Source organism: Talpa occidentalis, unplaced genomic scaffold (genome assembly GCF_014898055.3).
Source record: "Talpa occidentalis isolate TD23 unplaced genomic scaffold, MPIMG_talOcc4v2.1, whole genome shotgun sequence".
Lineage (NCBI taxonomy): Eukaryota > Metazoa > Chordata > Mammalia > Eulipotyphla > Talpidae > Talpa > Talpa occidentalis.
In genome coordinates this window covers 116,385,961-116,406,774 of record NW_026555331.1, presented here as the reverse complement: position 1 = coordinate 116,406,774, position 20,814 = coordinate 116,385,961, and the positions used below count along the sequence as shown (strand labels likewise).

Below are 20,814 nucleotides of genomic sequence, written 5' to 3'. Positions count from 1 at the left end.
CCAGTTCTCTACATTATAGGCAATCAGAAAAGATACATGGAAAATAAGCTACTAAATGAGCCTATAAATTGGCCAAGAAATAAATGTCTGCCAGAGAAGTGTATTATTAAATTACTTTTTGAGTGTTGACTAGGAAGAAAACGAAGGGTATGTTTAAACAAAGTAATGTATTACACCAATTGAATGGCCTTCCTCAAAGAAATCCATGTAGTTTTAATATGTTGTGTGGCAAATGCACATTATGAAAAAATTACAAATGTAATAATTATCATTTATCTTACATAAAGCATAAAATTATCTGAGACATACTCTTTTGAGTGGTTCAATAACTACTATATTAAATACACTTTTAAGCGATAAAATACCTATTTTTATATGACACCCACTAATTTAAATACCTAATCTTTAGGCAAGTTCCTAGTGGGAAAAATCAGATTCCTTTATAATATTAACAAAGACATCCTGATCATTCCATTGGTTCTTATCCAATAATGTAAGATATCGGCATATTTTAATATTATGCAGTTTCCAGTAACACAACTAAATATATGTAATTTTGCTACTGTCACAGAGGCTAATATACATAAGTAGAACTAAATATTCCATGTTCACATCTACAGTTCCAAATAACCTTTGCTATGCTTTCACTACAGCAGGATGGTTATGAACTATGGGTACTAAAGTGGGCATATCTCTAAGATTCCCAAAGCAATTATTTCCATAAGTGATACTGGATTACTATCACCAATTAAGTCAGTTGACATTCACTTCTAAAATTTAATCTCAAATTCAGCAATAAACAGGAAGTGGTGTACATTTCATTTCCGGACTTCTAAGTATTTTTAGATATTTGCACATCTTTTAGATCACTCAAATCTCATGTTTCCTAGGCTTTTGGGATGAATATGCCAGCTGTAATTTCATTCATTCTCTCTATATATTTTTATTACATGTATAACACAGAGTAGGATAAAATGTAAAATTTCAAGTGTTATTTCTTATAAATATACCTTAAAATTCACTCTTTGAAGAGGAAAGTGCAGTGGTTATTTGCTACAATTTAATTGTGTGATCAAGATAGCAAAATGAGTGGTTGCTTGTTACCTCCAATTCCCAAACCTTTTTTCACCATTAAGGAATTCATAGATTTTCCTTACTGGGCAGGGCCAGAAAAATAAAATATTACACATGTTTAACGAAATATTTCCACATTAATTTTATAGGTTAACTTTTAAGTGGAAGCAGAGATTAAAATTAAAGTGAGCAGTGCAATTAGTCTGGAAGCAAGATAACTTTCATGATTCACTTGCCATTTATAAAATGGAGAGCGAATTAGTGAGCATTGAAGACTGTGTCCTATAAATTCCGCTCAAGGGAAATAGGGCATTTTTCACTGTGCCATCAGCTTTATTGCTAAGAGAAACTTCTAATTAAAACCAGTAACATTATGTTGCTGCTACAGTGTCACTCTGTAAGCTTGGATTACAAGTCATCTACCATAAATAGAAGAGTGGAAGCTCCTAAGGGACACAATAGAACTTTTCAAATGGACTTATCAAATACGCATTTATTGGCCCGTGAGCCTCAGGTTATTAATAGCTATGCTCCACTATATGGAAAAATACATTTACACTTAATCACTTCTACCTCAAGGACAAGAAGTTATTTCTTCTCCCTATAGAAGATAACATCTTTACCAACATTCCTAGTCAAGGATGCTGTCATATGTACTGTTTGCTATCTCTCTTTCCATATAAAACCAACAAACTAAGTCTGCTTTATTCTCTCCTGGAGATTAAAGTCCAATAAAGCCAGTGGTCACCATATGAATGGTAGAGAACATGCAATGTTTTTGAAACTCATAAAATAAACATGGTTAACTCAAATGTAATACAAAACACTTTTCAACTCAATCATTAATCACTATAAAATCAAACAATTCATTGGAAAACAGTGCTTCCTATTAAAGTAATTATTTACTATATTTGAAAATGTGGGACAAGTTACATCAACATTCAGGTAGACAGACATGACTAAATGAAATTTGGGACCTCATTCATTAAATCAAAACATGTCTTTTTCCCCCCACTTATATCTTATTCTAAACTATCATTTCATTTGCATTGATTTAGGGGAGTATTCATAATGTAAGTGGGTTTAATCTGATTTAAATTTGTACATTTGAAAATGAAATGTGTGAGAAATATCTGCCAAAGTGGGGAGACAGGATATGTTCGGGGACAATAATTTATTGTGGGGAGGACAGTAAGAAAAATGACAGGACAGACAGATTAGGTTCAAAATGTGTGATGTGAATATTAGACTGAAAGGCCACACTTACCTGGAATGAAAATGGAGAGACTAAATTTTGTAAAAAGAATGACATACTTAAAACTGGAGAAAAGAACATTCATCTGGCCACACTCTGTATGGTGAGTGGGTGTGTGAAGAAAGGGGTTAAAGGTAGGAGTTTGAATATAGAAACTATTACAAACATATTTACGTAGGATTTAGTGAGAATTAAAATACCCCCAACTGTATGACTGCAACCGGTCCAGCCATCACTGCTGATTCACTGTCAGCATCAAAAGGATCCAGTTTGTCTAACATAGAATTTGTTCATCTAAGAAACAAAGGCACAGAGCACATCGCTGGGGAATGCATCTAATATTCCGTTTCATCATGCAATCATTCCCAAAGAGACAGGCCTCCCAGATTACTTCCTCTTCCCTATCATACCTTTTGAACAGTTTGTTCCCCACCAAAAGTGGGCGGTAATAATCACAGAAGCAGAAGGGGAAAATATCATGTGTGTATGTATACATAAAGATGGTGTATGTGTCAGGAGATGTCTAATTGAAATAGGAAAAAAAAATCAAAAGAAACATGTAAGAAATTAAAACAGTTCTGATGTTTATCTATAGGCTTAAAAGGATATCAAAAACACAAAAATGGAGAAAGGCAGACAGAAATCTATCATGATGTTAAATATATTCTCCTCTTCTATGTCTATTTTACTGGGTTGTCAGAAGAATTATGACACAGTTTTCCTGTATTTCTTACAAGAAAAAAACATTATGACTTTTCCGAGAACCAAATATATGATATCCTAGGAACCCAGAAAAGAATAGTTTTCTATGACAACGATATTACAGCTATGGGGAAATCTCTACCAATCTAGGCTGCCCCTGAAAGGTTATATGCATTTAACAGGTGGGTATGAAGGTGTGTGTGTGTGTGGGGGGGGGGGGGGTTGTAGGTTGAGCCTACCACAGTCTATTAATCAAGCTATATATTAACTCTATATTAACATGTAGACAAAGATTCCTTTATACTTGAATATTTCACTGTAAGTTTGGACACCACGATTTGAATTTGACAGGACAAATTGAAATTCAAGTGTTTCATTCTGCAAATATTTATAAAATGTCTACTCTTTGCCACTACTTTACATGCTGGGGATTCAAATTTAAAAGTTAATAAAGTAAGCAATAATTTATAATCTAACAACTTCAGAACCTAGCGCTTTTCAAATTTATTAATGAAGGAACACAACCAACCACAGAATTAAATTTCTGTATATTTGCTCACTCTCTCTCACTGCGTGTGTTTGTTTGTGTGTGTAAAATGTCAAATGATGATGAGGGTTAGACAGTACTAAGGAGAGAAATGAGTGTGATGAAGCACTTTACATTTTAAATAGAATTGTTGGGGACGGTTTTACTGAGGAATTGGAAAGGAAACAAAGTCACAAAGAAGATGAAGAGTGAGAATGTAAAAATCTGGGGAAAAGTAATTCAAGGTAGGAATAACTTCAGGTGCAAAGTCCCTGGGGTAGAAGTGTATCAAGTGTTTGTGTATCAAGTTTTATTATGATGAGTAGCAAGGTAGGAAGTGTAGCTTCAGCTGAAGATGTTCATTGGAGAATATGGAAGACAAATTCAAAAGTTGCTGTGGTCAGATACTAGAGGCTTCTGATGACTTTGAAAACCTTGCCTTTTACAGTAAATAAGATTAAAAAATTATTAGACACTATGAGTAAAGACATTAAATAGTCTAATTCAAGTTTTAGTCAGATCACTTATTGTGTTGAGGTAGGAGAGAAGATAGAGATGTAAATGATTATATTCTGTGGTGGTGGGAAGTCACTTCTAATCATTTCTAATTTTTCAGTGAAATAGCAAGTAAATACATAACCTGAGACAAAAATGGATAGGATAAGGTTACAGGTTGGAAGAGAGATGCTATCAAAAGTCATCCAGGAGTATCGTAACTTAATTGGATTACTGCAATCACAAACACCCATCAATATTAGAGGCCATGAATTTAGGAGGTGATCCATCACTCATGGAGTTCCTAATTTCACCCATTTGTAGCTGTGTAGATGCAGCTATGTGATGTTTGTAATAATGTGATTTTAACCGGGACTTGGGTTAGCCACAGTGCTGTTTGCTACATCAAAGTATGATGAAGGGAGCTGATGGTATGTACAAGACAGTGAGTGCAGTGAGAACGAAGGAAGATATGTGTGATAAAAAAGGGTCTCAAAGACACACAGAGGGAGAGTAGTGGGTCTGATGCACTTCAAGTCTCAGCTGAGTCAAAGGATTGTTGGGTTTGGGCTACCAGTCAAAGGATTGTTGGGAAGGGATGGTAAGACTGAATTGTGTACTGAGAGCTGTATGACAAAAATCTTATCTATTAGTTATATTCTTAACATTCTAAGAGCTGCAAAATATGTCTGGGGCATAGGTAGCTAAGATAAGGGAAATTCTACCATTGGAGGACTGGAGATTAAAAAAATAATAAACCCTGATATCATATGTCAGTGTCTCTTAGGTAGTCCAAAGACCTGGCCCATTTGTAAACTATTAACAATTTACAACCAGTTAAGTAGAGAAAATGAGACTAAACATGTTGAAGTTTTACAGCAATTTCATATACTAATTTTATGCCTGTGAAATCCAGTAACAAAAACTTTAAGCTTGAATTTTTATCTTTCAAAGTTTACTTTAAATACAATTTTTGTTTTATTTTATGTCATAAATAGTGTGAAAACAGTGATCTATGTTTGACAGTGAGCCAGGAACTGAAACATACAGAATTGATGTGGGGAATGACTGTTCAAAAGAAAGAATGGTGGGCAGTGTAGTGGTGGAATAAGATCAAAAGATGGGGACTTTAGGGAGAAGGAACAACAAAGGAGTTATAAAAAGGACATACTCAGTATACACAGAGTCATGTATGTGGGAAGCAGAACCATGGGGAAAATGTGAGAAAATTCTCAGAGAAAAGTTAGAGGGAGAAGGCGACAAGGTGATGGAACGCTCAGTTAATGTTGAAGAATGGAGATTCTCCAAGAGATTACAGGGTATTATTAGCCTGCTGAATTTTCCAAAGTCCAGTCCATTGAAGATATCAGGATATTGTATTTTATCAAGAACATTTTATATCCAGTTACACTATGAAGGGATAACTTTTATTTTTAAGTTAATTTGCAACCAAATGTAAGCAGTATCAAGTAAACGACAATTTGAGTGAGGACATCAGTGGAGGTGGTCACTGCAAATCACTAAGCGGATTTTGTCAACATTCATTATTATTAACATAAATATACAAAATACCAAATAGATTTGTATCACTTACATTTTTATTCCAAATTTTATATTGTTGGCTTTTCTCCATTTTGAAAATCAGAACCTTTAACTTTAGTATATTTAATGCTGCAATGTCTGTTTTCGTTTTAATTACATTGAAAATAGCTTACGAAAATGCAAAGATGTAATTAATATTCATCTTTTGAGAATATGACAATCAACCAAATAACTCTTTTATATAGTATATATGTAAATATAGTGATTACCTGTAATCTGTACCATTGACAGGCGTCCATGTGTATGTCCGGTTTCCTTTGTCAATATATCTCTAGGAAAAAAAATTTATATTCTTATATTCTATGTGAAGAGAAAACCATTAGGATCCACTTACAAATAATGTAGTCATTCAGTGTCTTTCGTTACAAATGCTTGTTCTACTCTGTCCACATTTATATATTCTATTCTCTTGTGTTTGTGTGTCTATGATTTTAGGTCAAAAATACACATCCGGGCCTCCCAGGTGGCGCAGCGGTTGAGCGCTGGGTTGCGAAGCTGCCCGCAGCCTCTGCGGCGCCGGTTCGATCCCCGGCTGCTCCCCAGCCACCGGAGGAGGGTCCCACATGGCGCGCAGACCTCTCCTGCCGCCCGCTGCTCCCCTCAGCAGTGTACTTCGGTCCTTCTGCCTGCTCTGCTCCCCTCTCTGGCTCTGGTGAATTCTCTCACCCTCCCGCGCTTCTGACTGTACCCAGTGCATGTATAAACAAAACAAACAAACAAATAAATAAAATAAAACATGCCTCTAAAAAAAAAAAACAAAAACAAAAATACACATCCACGTAGTAAATTTTACACTTAAAAGTGCAACACCTTAGCCACTTATGCAGTCATTAACTTAAATACTTTGAAAGTGACATTTCTTGAAAAATATTTTTTAACAATAAAACAGAACTATAAAATATTAGATAATACCACACAAGCATAAATTTAAGGGAAATTCTTAATTTCAGGAAGTTAATGCAGTCAGTGTATCTAAATCCAAAGGTACGATTAGCATATTCTTATTAAGAATTACTAAGACATTATTATAGTATTTATCTATCATAAGAAAGACTAATTAGTATTACTGAAGTTACAAAAACAATGTAAGAACTGGGGAAATGAAGTACTGACCTAAACTTTTGGGTGCAAGATCTTCCTACACCGCTCTAAACACTATTAAAGGAACGGCCATTCTTTCTTCCATGTATTATGCTGGCATATATACATCTTTCAAAATTTTACTTTTATCCAGCTACATCAACTTTATCAGAATAACACTGACTGAAGAACTACTGAATATCACTTTATACCTGTGTTAGGCAATACACTATTTTACTCATTGTCTTGTTTAATTGATCCCTAAGGTAAATACTACTTTCCACAATTTGGTATCATTAAGAACATTTAAATTGGCAGGATGAGGGGAAAAATGTATGATGCCAATTCACTTTCTAATAACTCTACAACTTTGCCTCTATGATATGTCAAACATCTATCTCTGTGGCTCTAGGTGCACAGAGGATGGGGAAAAGCAAATAGGAAGGAATGAGGAGGGCTTTGGACTACTGAGATTCTTAAGAGAATTACAGAAAATGCTGCTATATTTTGATGTATTTGTTACTGTTAAAAAAAAAAAAAATCAAGGGGCCTCCCTGGTTGCATAGGGGTTAACTCTCAACACTATAGCTGCAAAGGCCTTGCTTAGATCCCTGGACAGGGAGCTGACCCACATGGCGCAGCAGACCTCTCCTGTCTCACCCGCTGCTCTCCTGAGCAGTGTATTTCAGTAGATCTACCACTTGTTCTGCTCCCCACTCTGTCTGGTGAATCTTCTCACTCCCCTACACCTCTGGGCCTACAACCCAGTTTTTGTATGCATAAATAAATAAACTATAAACCTTAAAAAAAAAGATACCAAGGCAAACTAGTGTTGTTCAGTCGGTATAAGAAATAGTATTAACAATATTATCAAATGAAGGAAATAAACATAGCAGGTTTTTTTTTTTTTTTTTTTTTTTTTAGTATGATTACTAGAAAAAGTCCACAGGTGGAGGAACCAAAGAAAACTGAGAAAAAACTTAATGGGCACAAAATTACTTTTTAAGTGAAGGAAGAATGTGGAGGTAATTATTCTATGGAAGACTATTTTGACATTTATCCTAATGTTATAAAGGAACTCTGACTAGAAATGGCTGTCAAAATTATGTGGCATTGTATTTTTAACAGTGAAGTCTCGGTGATAACCCAATGCAGTTTAAAGAAAGAATAAACTGTATAAAATAAAGTGGGGTATCAGAAACTTTAGAAAATTATTTTAGCATGTCTTTTAGGTTTCCATTCAATAAAGACAAATCCTTTCCTACAAATCCAACTGTCCAAAAGGCAATACATTTTGGTAGTTGTACAACCCAGTTTCATTACAATTAGAAAAGTAGTTTCAGAGTATATTCTTTGTGACGACAATGATTTACGTATTTCATCTCATGAAATTTTTTTAAATGAGGAAAAGTAATTCTCAATGTATATTCATTCTGATTTTTTACTTTTTATAAAGCATATTAAAATTAAAAGACGAAAGAATGTATTAGAATCAGTTGTTATTGGTGGAACAATAGTGAACCTGGCAGGACTGCAGAATGGTTTATATCGTTCCTCTTAAGGGTGAGCGAGGAAACAGCATGGCTAACGTCTAAGAGGGCCAAGGTTCCAACAAAGACTGAAATAGATATGTATCTCTCCATGTGTTCATTCTCATTTAATTGATGAAATTAAATGAGGCTCTATGCTAAATACATAGATCCCAGCTTCATCTTAGAGAAAAATTTGCTGAGGATTTCGGGAGAAATATACACTTTTAAAAAGGAGAGGATAGTGAGGAAAAGGTTATGTGTAATGCTCAAATCAAATTTCCAGGGTCAAAGACTAGATTTTGCATGTGAGAGATTTTTTTTTAAAGGTTTATTTATGCATACAAGAGCTGGGGTACAGGCCAGAGGTATGGGGGTGGTGGCGAGAGTATTCACCAGAGACAGAGTGGGGAACAGAACAGGCAGACTGATGAAATACACTGCTGAGGGGAGCAGCGGGCGAGTCAGCAAAGGTCTGCCAGGCCACTTGGGTTGCTCCCTGGCTGGCCGGGAATCGAACTCATGCTGCAGTGGCTGTGAATTGCCTCATAGGTTGTGTCCTAACCCTTGCGCCATTGGGAGGCCCTCATGTGAGAGATTTTTACACACACACACATACACACACACAAATATATTGTCTATGTATTAACTCCATATGTGACTGATAATGGACAGACACTCCTTATATAGAGTTCTTTCATGTAAATATAAAACAATTAAATATATACTTGTACTAGAGATTGATGGGGGTGGTGGTTGCTATAAAATTCATTTGATTTCAGATCTAAATTGCAATGCAATTATAATATAAAGTGCATATTTAATAAGAGAATATGAATCATGCTGGAAGAAGTAAACAAAAAAACCACCAAAATAATATCTGAAACTCAATTAGAACATCTACACAAACTATATGATACATAGCTATTAAATATTAATTTCAAATTTGCATAATTTAAGTAGTCTAAAAGAACATGCATAAAATTACATTGTGTGCTCTATTTCTTATAATGATACAATAAGTAATCATTATATTTTCAAGAACATATTGCTAGTAAGACTGCATCAAAAAACCAAAATGCAACACTATTTTATAAAAAGAAGGAAAACAAATTAAAAATAACCTATTGAAAATAGACCTCCAGTTAAAAACAATTCTTTAAAAAATAGGAATTTACTTCCTTGAGATATTCCTGTCTTATAAGCAAATGTTGCTTTAACAGACAGTAAACTACCAAACTCTATTTTATTCATTCATTCATTTACAAATAAGTACAATGAATTATTACCTCATCTTGAGATTTAACCAGAGTTCTAAATGTTTTGTCTCCACTTTCTCCATCTATCATTTTATTTCGAATCTGAAAGAAAATGAATTTAGAAACAAGTATTTTATTATATGGACCCACCAAGAAATCATTAAAGTATGAAAACAAATGTTAGTTTTTTTAATTGTTTACCTTATTTTAGAACCTAACCTATGTTGTCAGGTTTGCACTTGTTCTCTAGGACCTATTTTCTTAAAACATGACATTATCCTTATTTTATATAATTTTAAAATACTAAGACATCCTTTAATAGTTTCATTAATTTTTTTAAGAATTATTTTATTTATGCCTACAAGAACTGGGGTGTAGGTCAGAGGTGCGGAGGGGTGAGGATTCACCAGAGACAGAGTAGGGAACAGAACAGGTGGAGCTACTAAAATACATGGTCAATTACTTCATGTGACTGAGTGGGGCAGACAGAGTTGAGAGAGAGTGAGTAATATTAGTGTAGTGACTCAGGGCATGAGAGTCCACAGAACTACTCTGGACTACCCATCTATAACGTCAAACACCTATAACAGCTATTGATCACCTAAAACATCTGAGAATTTTCAGTTCTAGGGGACTTACATTAAATAATTCTATTGTTCTACAATAATGTAAATGTGTAAATGTGCAAAGGACAAATTAAAACACCCTGTGGCAAGTTATAAAAAATATATAGTGTCCTTTGCATAGATAAGGAAACCATTTGAAAAATCTAAAAAAATCTCTGCCCTGGTGTGCAAAAACCTCCTTCAAATCCTGCTTCTGTTACTAGATGAATAAATGGAAACAAGCTTTTCAACGTACCAGTCACAAGAGATGTAATTACAATTAAAAAATGCCTATTTCAAAGGCTCTTGAATCAAAGACACATATCATGTACTTAACAGATATTAGTGCTATTGATATAATTATTCTATTACTACGAGAAATCCCCTCAGAGGAAGTGACACATGAGTGTGGTTCTGAAATAAAATAGAAACTATTTGAGGAAGTATAATATACAAATAAAGCAGCTCCTCTACCCACAGTGCTCACTGGGTGCCTGAAGTGGATTCATACAACTTTTCCTTCACTCCATAGCAATATCCATTACCTCCCCTTTATTTATTTTTTTATTTTTTTATTTGTAATTTACTTGTTATATTTAACCTAAAATAGTAACCCATGGAAGGAGAAAGAAAACAACTAAGGTCACACCCATATTAAAAAATGTTTTCCATTTCCTAAGTTATTTTGAATGAGAATGTCCAGAGTCTAGAAACTTGACAATATTCATTTTTGTGTACAGTAGCTAAAGGAAAGCATAACACAATGAAACTACTCAGCATACAGCTGTAGCATCAATGAATTCAAGCACTTGAACTGAGGGTATTTATTGTTTAGACTTGCTGATTACACTCACCTCCACTTTAATATCATTCTCTAATTCTGCATCAAGGAAATCCAATGTTACTGGCTCCTGAGATTTGGGGTTCTACACAGAAAATGATAATAATTAAGCATTTATGAATTATAAAATGATGTTATATATAAAGTGATTCAGTGGATATTTAAATACAAATTTAATTCCATAAAAGTTACTTACCTAAAGTGTATTAAATACCTGAAAAATTATATAAAGTCGTACTCTTTTATTTATATATAAAATAAGGTAGGGATTAAAATTCAAGAGCAACTGACAAATTTTAATCACCCACTGAAAACAGTCTCATTTTGAATGATATGTAACAAAATATATTTGTGATCACAAGTTCTGCAACATTATGATTTTTGAAGACCTGTTCACAATTTGCAAAAGGGGCAAAATACAGCCATAACTTTTGAGTTCGCTAGGTAAAACAAATTCTTCTGAACCTACTCTTCCTTCTTAAAAATTAGGAAAAATACATTATATATTAATAATTCAAGTTAAATCATTTGGTAACACAAACTTTGTGGTCATAGCATAAAGACTACATAGATTAGCTATTGTAATTGAAGTCTAACTAAAATAATAACCCCTGGGTTCACTGTTTCCCACTGTAACCTTTTTTATTCTTTCTTGCTGTTGTACAAAAATAAATAAAAACCACAGGGGCACAGAACAGATGCTTTAGATAATTACATCCAATGAAACTGTTAGCTTGGCAAACTTACCTCATAGGTAACAATTTTCAACTTTCTCAGTCATAACATGAAGACATATTGAACTACTTACTAAACAAAACTACACTGATTCTCTTAGAACACTCTCTTAGAACACTATTTAGAATGACTCAGAATTCCTAAGTCACTAGAACAATAAAATCATAAGTATCTAAAAAATCTTATGATTTTTTTAAAAACTGGATATTCTCTGCTTACTAAAATTATCCCACCAAAAATGGCAATTACTTAGACAGAAGTACTCAACATAATCTGTACTGACAATTAGTGACTGAAATTTTAACAACTTGAAATTCACCAATTTTTCCACGATATGTCTAGATCATAATTATCTTAAAAACCATTTTATGAGGACACACTACCCTATACAAAATGAATAAGACATTAAATGAAGATATTTCAAATGTTGTATGGCACAGTATATGGGACAAGTATATTTAATAATTATGACAAAAATCTCTCCTTTTAAAAAAGTGAATTCTATTTAAATAATGAAAGTTTATGATTCCCATGGGATGTGATCAGGAGAGATTCATAATAGCAAATTAAATACTCTCAATTGTGTCTCACATTTTTATTTCAAAAAGTTTCACAGATTTTGTGCACTCAACTTTTATACTTAGAAGATTCTATACTTCTGAAGGTATTAGACTGTTCAACAGGTGAGGATACTGACTATTGGATAGCACCTTAATGCCTCAGAAGCAAATATTCATTTTAAACGTAGCGTGTTTCTTATGAATGAAAAAATAAATATTGAAAATAACTCTAAACCTTTGTTCAAAACACAAAACTAAGATAATGGCTAACAAATGGATACCCTTGAGGATAATATAGTCAAAATGGCTTACTTAACGAATCTGCTAAAACAAAACATCTTCATACAAACACCATCATATCAGCATTAACATTTTAACACACTCACTGTAAAACAAAGTCAAAATAATCAAAATAAAAAAATAGAAACATAAATAAGTATTATCTTACATGCAATGGATAATGCATAGCATGACCACACCCAACCAGCATGCATGGAGGAGGCATTATCAGGAAGAATTGGCAATATGGAGATCATGTCCCAATCCAACATATAACGACACAGAGAAGAAAATGAAATCATAAAGGAAAACTGTCAATGCATAACTTCTAATTCCAAAACGGCAATCTAGCTGACCATTTTCAAAAGATCCACTATAGGAACAATGATTGAAAACTTCAAAACCAATATTTCTTAATACCATAAGAAAGCACCCAGCATGTTTGAGAACTAAGATCCAAGCTCCACTGGCAATACTTCCATTTGAGATTTTAAATATCTCACATTTCACACTTGCACAATTTAATTGTCAACTGATATAGCCATTACACCATTTGTGAACTAGTAACATACAGGGAGCAATGGTGATAAATTTTAAATTGATATACTCTGTAGTTAGTACTACCAGTATTACATTTCCAGAAATAATCCCCTCATTCAGAAGTTTTTTGTGGTTGCTAGTTTGCCATTTAGGGGTTCCACAGAAGGAAAATAAAAAGAAAACAAACCATTTTCAGGTTGTTTATTTTTAAATGGTATCACAATAAGTACATGCAATAATTGAAAGTACTGTAAAAATTCATTAAAATGTACATGACTGTAAAGTAAAATTTAATACACAAAAAAGAAACATGCAAAGAAACATAAGAAAATTCAATATGTCAAGAAAAGACAAATACAATTTTAATAACCTACAGGAATCATAAACTATATGAAAACTAATATAACATGAAATTCATACAATCATAGAATTGTACTGTTAGTACAAAACTATAGCTTCTACTAGTCTAGGGTCTCTGCACTTTAGAACAACCTAGAAAGCTTTAAAACTAGGGTCCAGGAAAATGAATAACTATAAGAAAGTGAAAATCAAAATCAACAAAAAACTATGAACCAGAGACACTCTATGGGGGGTGGGGGGAGGGGAGGGGAGGGATTGGGGCCAAAATAAGGGGGTTGCAATTGTATGGGAAATATAAAAAAATTTATTAAAAAAAAAAGGAAAAAAATAAAACTATTGAGACATTTGGGCCTTATCCCTAGCCAAACTGTATCAGAATTTTCAAAACATGGCTAGGAGGCGGGGAGGAAAAAAGAGAAGGTATGAAGGGTCTATCTATTCTAGTATGTAATGTAGAAAATAATGATTACTTTAATTTGCCTGCTTTGAATAATAAACTAAAGTAATATGGGATTTTGAGAACTACTCAAGGATACGATGTTGGCTATCAGTAGAACCCAAGAAGAATGTGGTTCTAATCCATAGAACTCAAACTCAGTGATTTCTTAATATCATAGAACCACTCCATTATAACCGCACCAATTTCTTAAGAAATGATAAGATTATATAAGAGTATATATTTAAAACCTTAAATCATATTGACCTTTCTTTACAATCTGAAATTTTCTTAAACTATACTGAACGATAAGAAATCGTCTTCTGGGGCTGATTATTTTTAGTGTGCTTATAGAAATGTACTTACATAAAATTACATTTAAATTCTGTTGTCAAAATGAATAACTATAAGAAAGTGAAAATCAAAATCAACAAAAAACTATGAACCAGAGACACTCTATGGCGGGTAGAGGGCGGGAGGGGAGGGATTGGGGTCAAAATAAGGGGGTTGCAATTGTATGGGGAATATAAAAATAAAATTTATTATAAAAAAATAAAATAAAATAAATTATGTTGTCAACAACAACAAAAAAAAACTTTGCAATGTGCTTTTCAGGCAATAAAGAGGGAGCACAATAAACTAGGGGAGAGGACTATGGGTGTTTTGAAGATGGGTGTGGTGTGGTAACAACGCATGAAGAGGGCCATCCTACACCTCTAAATCACAAACACCACTGTAAATCATTGTTACTCAAAACAAAAATTTACAATACTTAGTTTTAATTTTGGACTTTTTCAAACTAAAAGCAAATTTCTTTGCTTCTACTCCATAACTTTAGAAATTTTGACTTTAAGCTCTGTGGTTTATAGAAATGATCACAACAGAATTTTATTTTTATTTCCATTTTGAAGTTGATTTTATAAGCAAGTTGGTAGGATTACATGGATTTGACATTAATTTTACGTTACTTCATTTGTATTTATGTTACTTCATTTGTATTTATCTCATTATGATTACTCTGATCATTAACATGATTACTACATAATTTGCTAGCAATCTTTGGTTAGAAAATGCATACCCACTGCCATCATTAATAGCATTTTGCTGCAGCTTATTGAGAAATATGCCCATCTCTACCTCATGCTCTGAAAGCCTGATGTCATGAAAGGCAGCATTAATCATATGCTTTTAGGAAGAGAAGCTTAATATCAATTCTGATTTAGCAAATATGAAGGCTCTGCTAATGTCATTCACAATTACCTGAACATTGGGTCTCCTTTTTCTGAAATTAATTGTTGGTATACCTACACCAATAGGCTAAAGCAACAAAAAGATGGTAAATCATCATACTACCTGGCAGCAAATGGTAAGGAGGAGTCTAGCCTATATTCACTACTGGTCAGATATATCTTTGATCAGAAACAGGGGACAGAGCTCATGATGAATCAGTAAATAAACAGTATAAATACAGGTTTAGAGAATATCAAAATGTTATTCTAGTAAATAAACTAAAAAATTAGCAAAATGACAGTATTTTCCTTTTTTCTTTAAAAAGTACACAAGGGAAGTGCAATATTTGGATGATGTCAGGAAATTTTAATGCTGATTCAACAAAAAAGAAAAAAATAGGAATTTTTAGAAATATCATTATATTCAATTGAATTTAAATATTAAAATTATAACATATTACAAATTCTTAATCTTAAATCCTTGCATTTGTGCCTTTACTGATTTTCTGCAGTGATATCAAATGCTAAGTCTATGGAGTTAGTGGAGATTTCAACTATATCACTGTAAACTTATTTTAAACACTGACTTTTAAAATGAAGATTATGCACAATTTTCTGTTGAATAGATATTCCTTGCATTGATTCATAGGCGAGATATAGTAAATAAACCCAATCTGATTATTTCAATGACATATAATGTAAAGAAATTTAAAATGCATTTTGGAATAAAATGGAATAATTCAACATTTCTTAAATGTTGTCAAGATAGACAGTGTTTTTTGGGAAAATAAGTAATGGTTCATTAGAAACTTGGATAAACAAAAGATTTCTAGATACTTTATTCTTGACATTCTGGACTTTGTCAAGAACCCTTGTTCTGCCTTCCACAGACTACTAAATTGTATGGAACTAAGGCTTCCAGAAGGGGAGAGTGGCGCATGGGAGCACAAGGCCAGAAGGGCATATGAACTAAACATGAGAGCATGGTGGTGGGTGTGTTTTGATAACATACACTTACAGAGGTGTGAACTTATATGTACAGTTTTTTAAAAATCAACTTTACCCCAAACATAACCAAGAAAAAAAACAATACAGTTTAGGAACCCAAGTCATTCAGCAAAGAATACCTGGATAACATAAAACTTTCACCTTGATATATACCAATAAGTACTATGGAACAGCATTATTTGACATTATTTCTATTAATGAATATCTGATGAAAGAATTAAGATGAATTTCATTCCTATACTAGCTGCTACCATATTTGCCCTTTGCATCTGTTAACAAATGCAAACACTATATCATCTTTTTATGGTTGTGGTGTCTGCAGAGCATGCACTGTCTCCCACAAACAGAAATCACACTGTCTAACCTCTTAAAAATTCATAAGCATATTTCATTCAAACATGAATTTCAGAAGAAAAGAACATACTGATTGCTCAACCTATTTCTTTTTAATGGTTTTCTGATTGTCTTTCTTTGGCCTACTTCCTTTTAATAAAATTCTATATAAAAATATTGAACAACTAATATTAAGAAAATCACCTCAGTTTTATGCGGTTTCAACAGAATTTAATAATTTTATGAATTCCAGTTATTGCAAATATAAACCAAATATATGCTAACATCAAATAGAAATAAAATACTTGCCACATAAATAATGCTTATTAAGAGAATATAGAAAAAGGTGAAACCTTTTTCAAAGTACTACATCTAAATGGTGAATTTATATCTTATGTCCCTGATTTTTATTACCTTTATTATTTTGTTAATTATATATTTCAGTACCTTTGGGGGAAAGGGTTAAAAACTGCAGTAAAAAAATGTTCAGCTACATAAAAGTAGAGATCCTTCATTCTCTTCAGGACACTGAATTATTGTTGCTTTGAAATAACTTTAATCATGACACTAAACTATACTGGATATACAAAGCCCAGACATAATACTAAAACCTTAAAACACCTTAAAAATATTTATTTTTTTAGCTATTGCAAAATCATAGGTAATTTGTCCATCATAAACAACTCTGCTAGGAGGAATGTAGTATCACATGTTTTTAAAAAACTGATGGACTAATTATAATGTGACTAAATGCCTGTACCACATTGATAGCAATACCTTTAAAAATAATGCAGGATGAATGGCTATATTGCACATTTGGTTAGCAAATATTTAGATCATGATGGATTTTATAAAAAATAAGTTCCAAAGAGAAGAATTCTAATGGACATTAATTATAGAGCATACGTTTTTGAATTCAATATGACTGGTTCTTAATTATTATTGACTTGAACAATACTTAAATGACTCAACTTGTGTGACAGAGACAGAAAAGATGAGAGGACAAGTAAATCGAGAAATGATGTGGCCATGGAGATGTACTGCTCAGAATTCCCTTCAAAGGAACCTGCTAAAAGCAGCCTAATGATTGGCAGTCATGAGAGCTGCCATAATTGTGTCTCTTCAAGTATCATTAACCTTAACTATCTGTGATGGAGAAGAGGAGGCTGGATGTGTAAGTCTGCATGTGTTTCCCCCAAGGAAGATTTAAAGGATCATCATTCTCTTCAAAGTTACACAATAACTTGAAGCTGCTTAAAATTAAAATCAGATTTTGCCAATTTTTATTCCTAGATAAACAAATTTCCCAATGCCTGTGAGGCACTAATGAAAAGTGAAATGGGTAAGATGACATACTTAAGAAAATATTTTCTATTTTGGACAAATAGGCACAAAGATTAGGATAAAGTGGTCCATCTATGGAATTTTATGACTTCCACATTAACTCACTGGTGAATAAACACTTATTTCTGAACCCTACCTCATACAATTTTATAGAATTTCATACAGATCCTTACAGGTTGCCTGATAACAAGTAAAATACTCTCTTGGAAGGAATGGATAATTACCAGAGGAAAGGTAATGAAAAATATGACCTATGACAGAGGAACAAAAATATGTCAGGGTCAAATCCATCTGGGGCAATCTCTTTCTATCCTTAGATCCTTAATCACAGTTCCAAGTAAAATGTGTGAAACTCAGCCAAAGGAAGTAATAATGGTTATCTTTGAAATAGGGATACTGTTTAGCTAAATACTGGGTAGGAATATTGCTACAGATAAATTGATAAAAGCAATTGAAAACTGTTTTCATACTTTTACATTTTATAAACCGAACTAATCATGGATCATATATATTACAGATGTAAAGTTCCTTTATATTTAATGTTGTATCATGAATTTTAAAAAGAAACATAACATTAATCATTTATTTTTCAGAACACTAATCACTGTAAACAACTTATATACCTACCTTTGGCTGAAGATTTGGATGTAATAAAACATAACCATTCGGATCAATAGCAAAGTAATAGCCATTAGGACACAGCTGAAAAAAACAACAACGAAAACAAAACTTAGAGTATTCGTGAGTCACAGTCAGAATTCCATATCCTTAAAAAATATATTAAATATACTTCTTCATGTATGAAAAAGAACAACATGCCTTCTTTACCTTTTACTTTAAAGACCCTTTAAGGATTTAGTTTCTTTGTAACTGTATATAACTTTTGAGAATTATTTAGGTGCTTTATGAAGAAACTAAGTAAATGCAGTTTTAAGATGGAAAAACACCCAAAGAGTAAATTGCCTCTTACTGTAAAACGTGGTGTCAGTCTTTTAATATCTTCCAAAGACACATCAACTCCCATCACACCAAGAATCAGCTGGTTCTATAAGATGACAAAAAGTAAATGTGGTTTTCTATTAATAATTTACTTATTCCTATAGAATTATTATGTTCATTCATATACTTGACAAATGTTGTATTCCATATTAGCTTAACCATATATATCACAGTGAGACACTGTCAATTTACAATGATTCTCAGTTTTGTATTCCTACAACTTTATCCTCATTATAATTGAGTTTAAAAAATTAAATCTCGATTATTCAATGAGCTAAATATGAAGGATACATAAAACATTTTATGTGACATTTCTTGTACCCATACAACCCCTAACATTTATTTTAATTGCTATTGTACAGCCAGAAGTTGTAGCTCTATGTGTACCTCATTCTGTGGTGTACTAGGACTAAGAAATCACAAAAACGGCCACCTTTAAGTTACTGGAGCAATAAGGAATGAGAAAAAAATGGATTTTTTGATGTGGATAATACCTATATATGTGTGACTATCCTGAAAACTATGTGAACTTATTGATAATACAGTAGCAGAAATCCTCAAAACACTTTCTGGTTGCCACAACAAACAGGACATCATTTTCAATTGCAAGTTAAGGAGGCTATGTATCAAATTGCTGTCATTACCTTCTATGGGACATAAAGATGGGAATTATGTTGAAAATTAGTCGGACTTTTTAAATCGAGTTTTTAATATATATATATATAATTATAAAATAATAGAAATGTCATACCTATGCTTTATTTTGCCCCGTGAAACAATCATATTCTTAGCAAACACTCCTATTAAGCAACCCCTTAAGACAATCTATCGCAGGAGTCAGAAAACTACTACCTTATCAGTTAGAATCTTCAGAAGCTCTAAACAGTTAAGTATGTAATGAGCCCCAAAGAGAAATAACCAATGTTTTCTATGGCCACATTATTAAAATAAGGAGAGCAACTGAAATTTACAATCACTGAACAAATAACACTTAACTGCAGTTGACTTCATTATACCAAAGACTGGAAATAAGTAGGCCTCAATTTAGGCAGCATGATAACCATTATAAAATGAGTATTTGCAATACAAATATCTATGGCTTTGTTCTTTGGATTTTTCCTTTCTTAATTTCATGGATATCTCAGATGCATTTAAAAATGTGAAGACAAAAATATTGTCCATTTATCATGTAATTACTCTAGAGTCTGCATTTGTTTTCTCATCAGGACATAGCTAAAAAGAGTTAAGATGAATCTTGGCTCTAAGGAACAGAGAACTTGACCTGTATTTCCTTTTTCCCAGGTGGTTATCACATAGGCAGCTATGGCCTTTTAGTTCTGGCCTCACAGGACAGTTACATTGTATGTATTTCCTTATAGAAATATCTTATCTACATTGGGCTTCAACGTCATAGTTTATCATTTATTATTATTATTAATTTTATCAATTAACTTTTAACCTTTGTTTTATTTTCAACTTGGCCAGTTATGTTGAAGACCGGAAGAGTTCCAGTAATGACAAGTCCCAGTTCCTAAAATAGATTCAGAGAGAAAAGGCAAATTAAAATTACAATTTAAGCTTTGACATAGTGCATTAATTAAACTTTGATATCTAACACCGCATTTATAGTCACTTTATAAAGAGCAACACGAAAAAATAGTAACTGATTTGAAAATTTATTTTGAAAAAAATCAATGAAAATATTTTGTAAATAATCAGGATCTATCTGGCAGCTTATGAAGTAGGCAATATCTAAAAGAATACTCTATGAGCTTAGAAAAGAACTAAAGAACTTTAAATCAAATTACACTAAATATTTCAGTAGCCTTGCTCTTCTACTCTTTTTTTACATAATACAGGTTTACATAATATCAGGGACTTTATGAACTGTGTATCAAAATATTTTTTCCAAATTGTTCATCTTCCTTTGTTGAGTTTCATTAATTTTTTCATGTCTTAAACCAAAGGCTTCATGCTAAATGACAAATGTATAGCAAAATAACAAAGAAACATGCCATTGGCA

General features: G+C 32.7%; 1 protein-coding gene across 4 annotated transcripts in view; it reads right to left on the bottom strand.

Moving 5' to 3' along the window:
* CACNA2D1 (calcium voltage-gated channel auxiliary subunit alpha2delta 1) overlaps window positions 1-20,814 on the bottom strand; it is a 415,589-nt gene that overhangs the window by 33,011 nt on the left and 361,764 nt on the right. The window contains exons 16-22 of one of the 4 annotated variants that reach the window (XM_054692495.1): window positions 20,251-20,322; window positions 18,763-18,837; window positions 18,420-18,494; window positions 15,139-15,195; window positions 10,982-11,053; window positions 9,553-9,624; window positions 5,864-5,925 (exon numbers count right to left, since the gene is read on the bottom strand). In XM_054692495.1, coding sequence (XP_054548470.1) covers window positions 5,864-5,925; window positions 9,553-9,624; window positions 10,982-11,053; window positions 15,139-15,195; window positions 18,420-18,494; window positions 18,763-18,837; window positions 20,251-20,322 — 485 coding nt within the window. The other 3 variants (XM_054692492.1, XM_054692493.1, XM_054692494.1) reach the window with 3 other exon arrangements.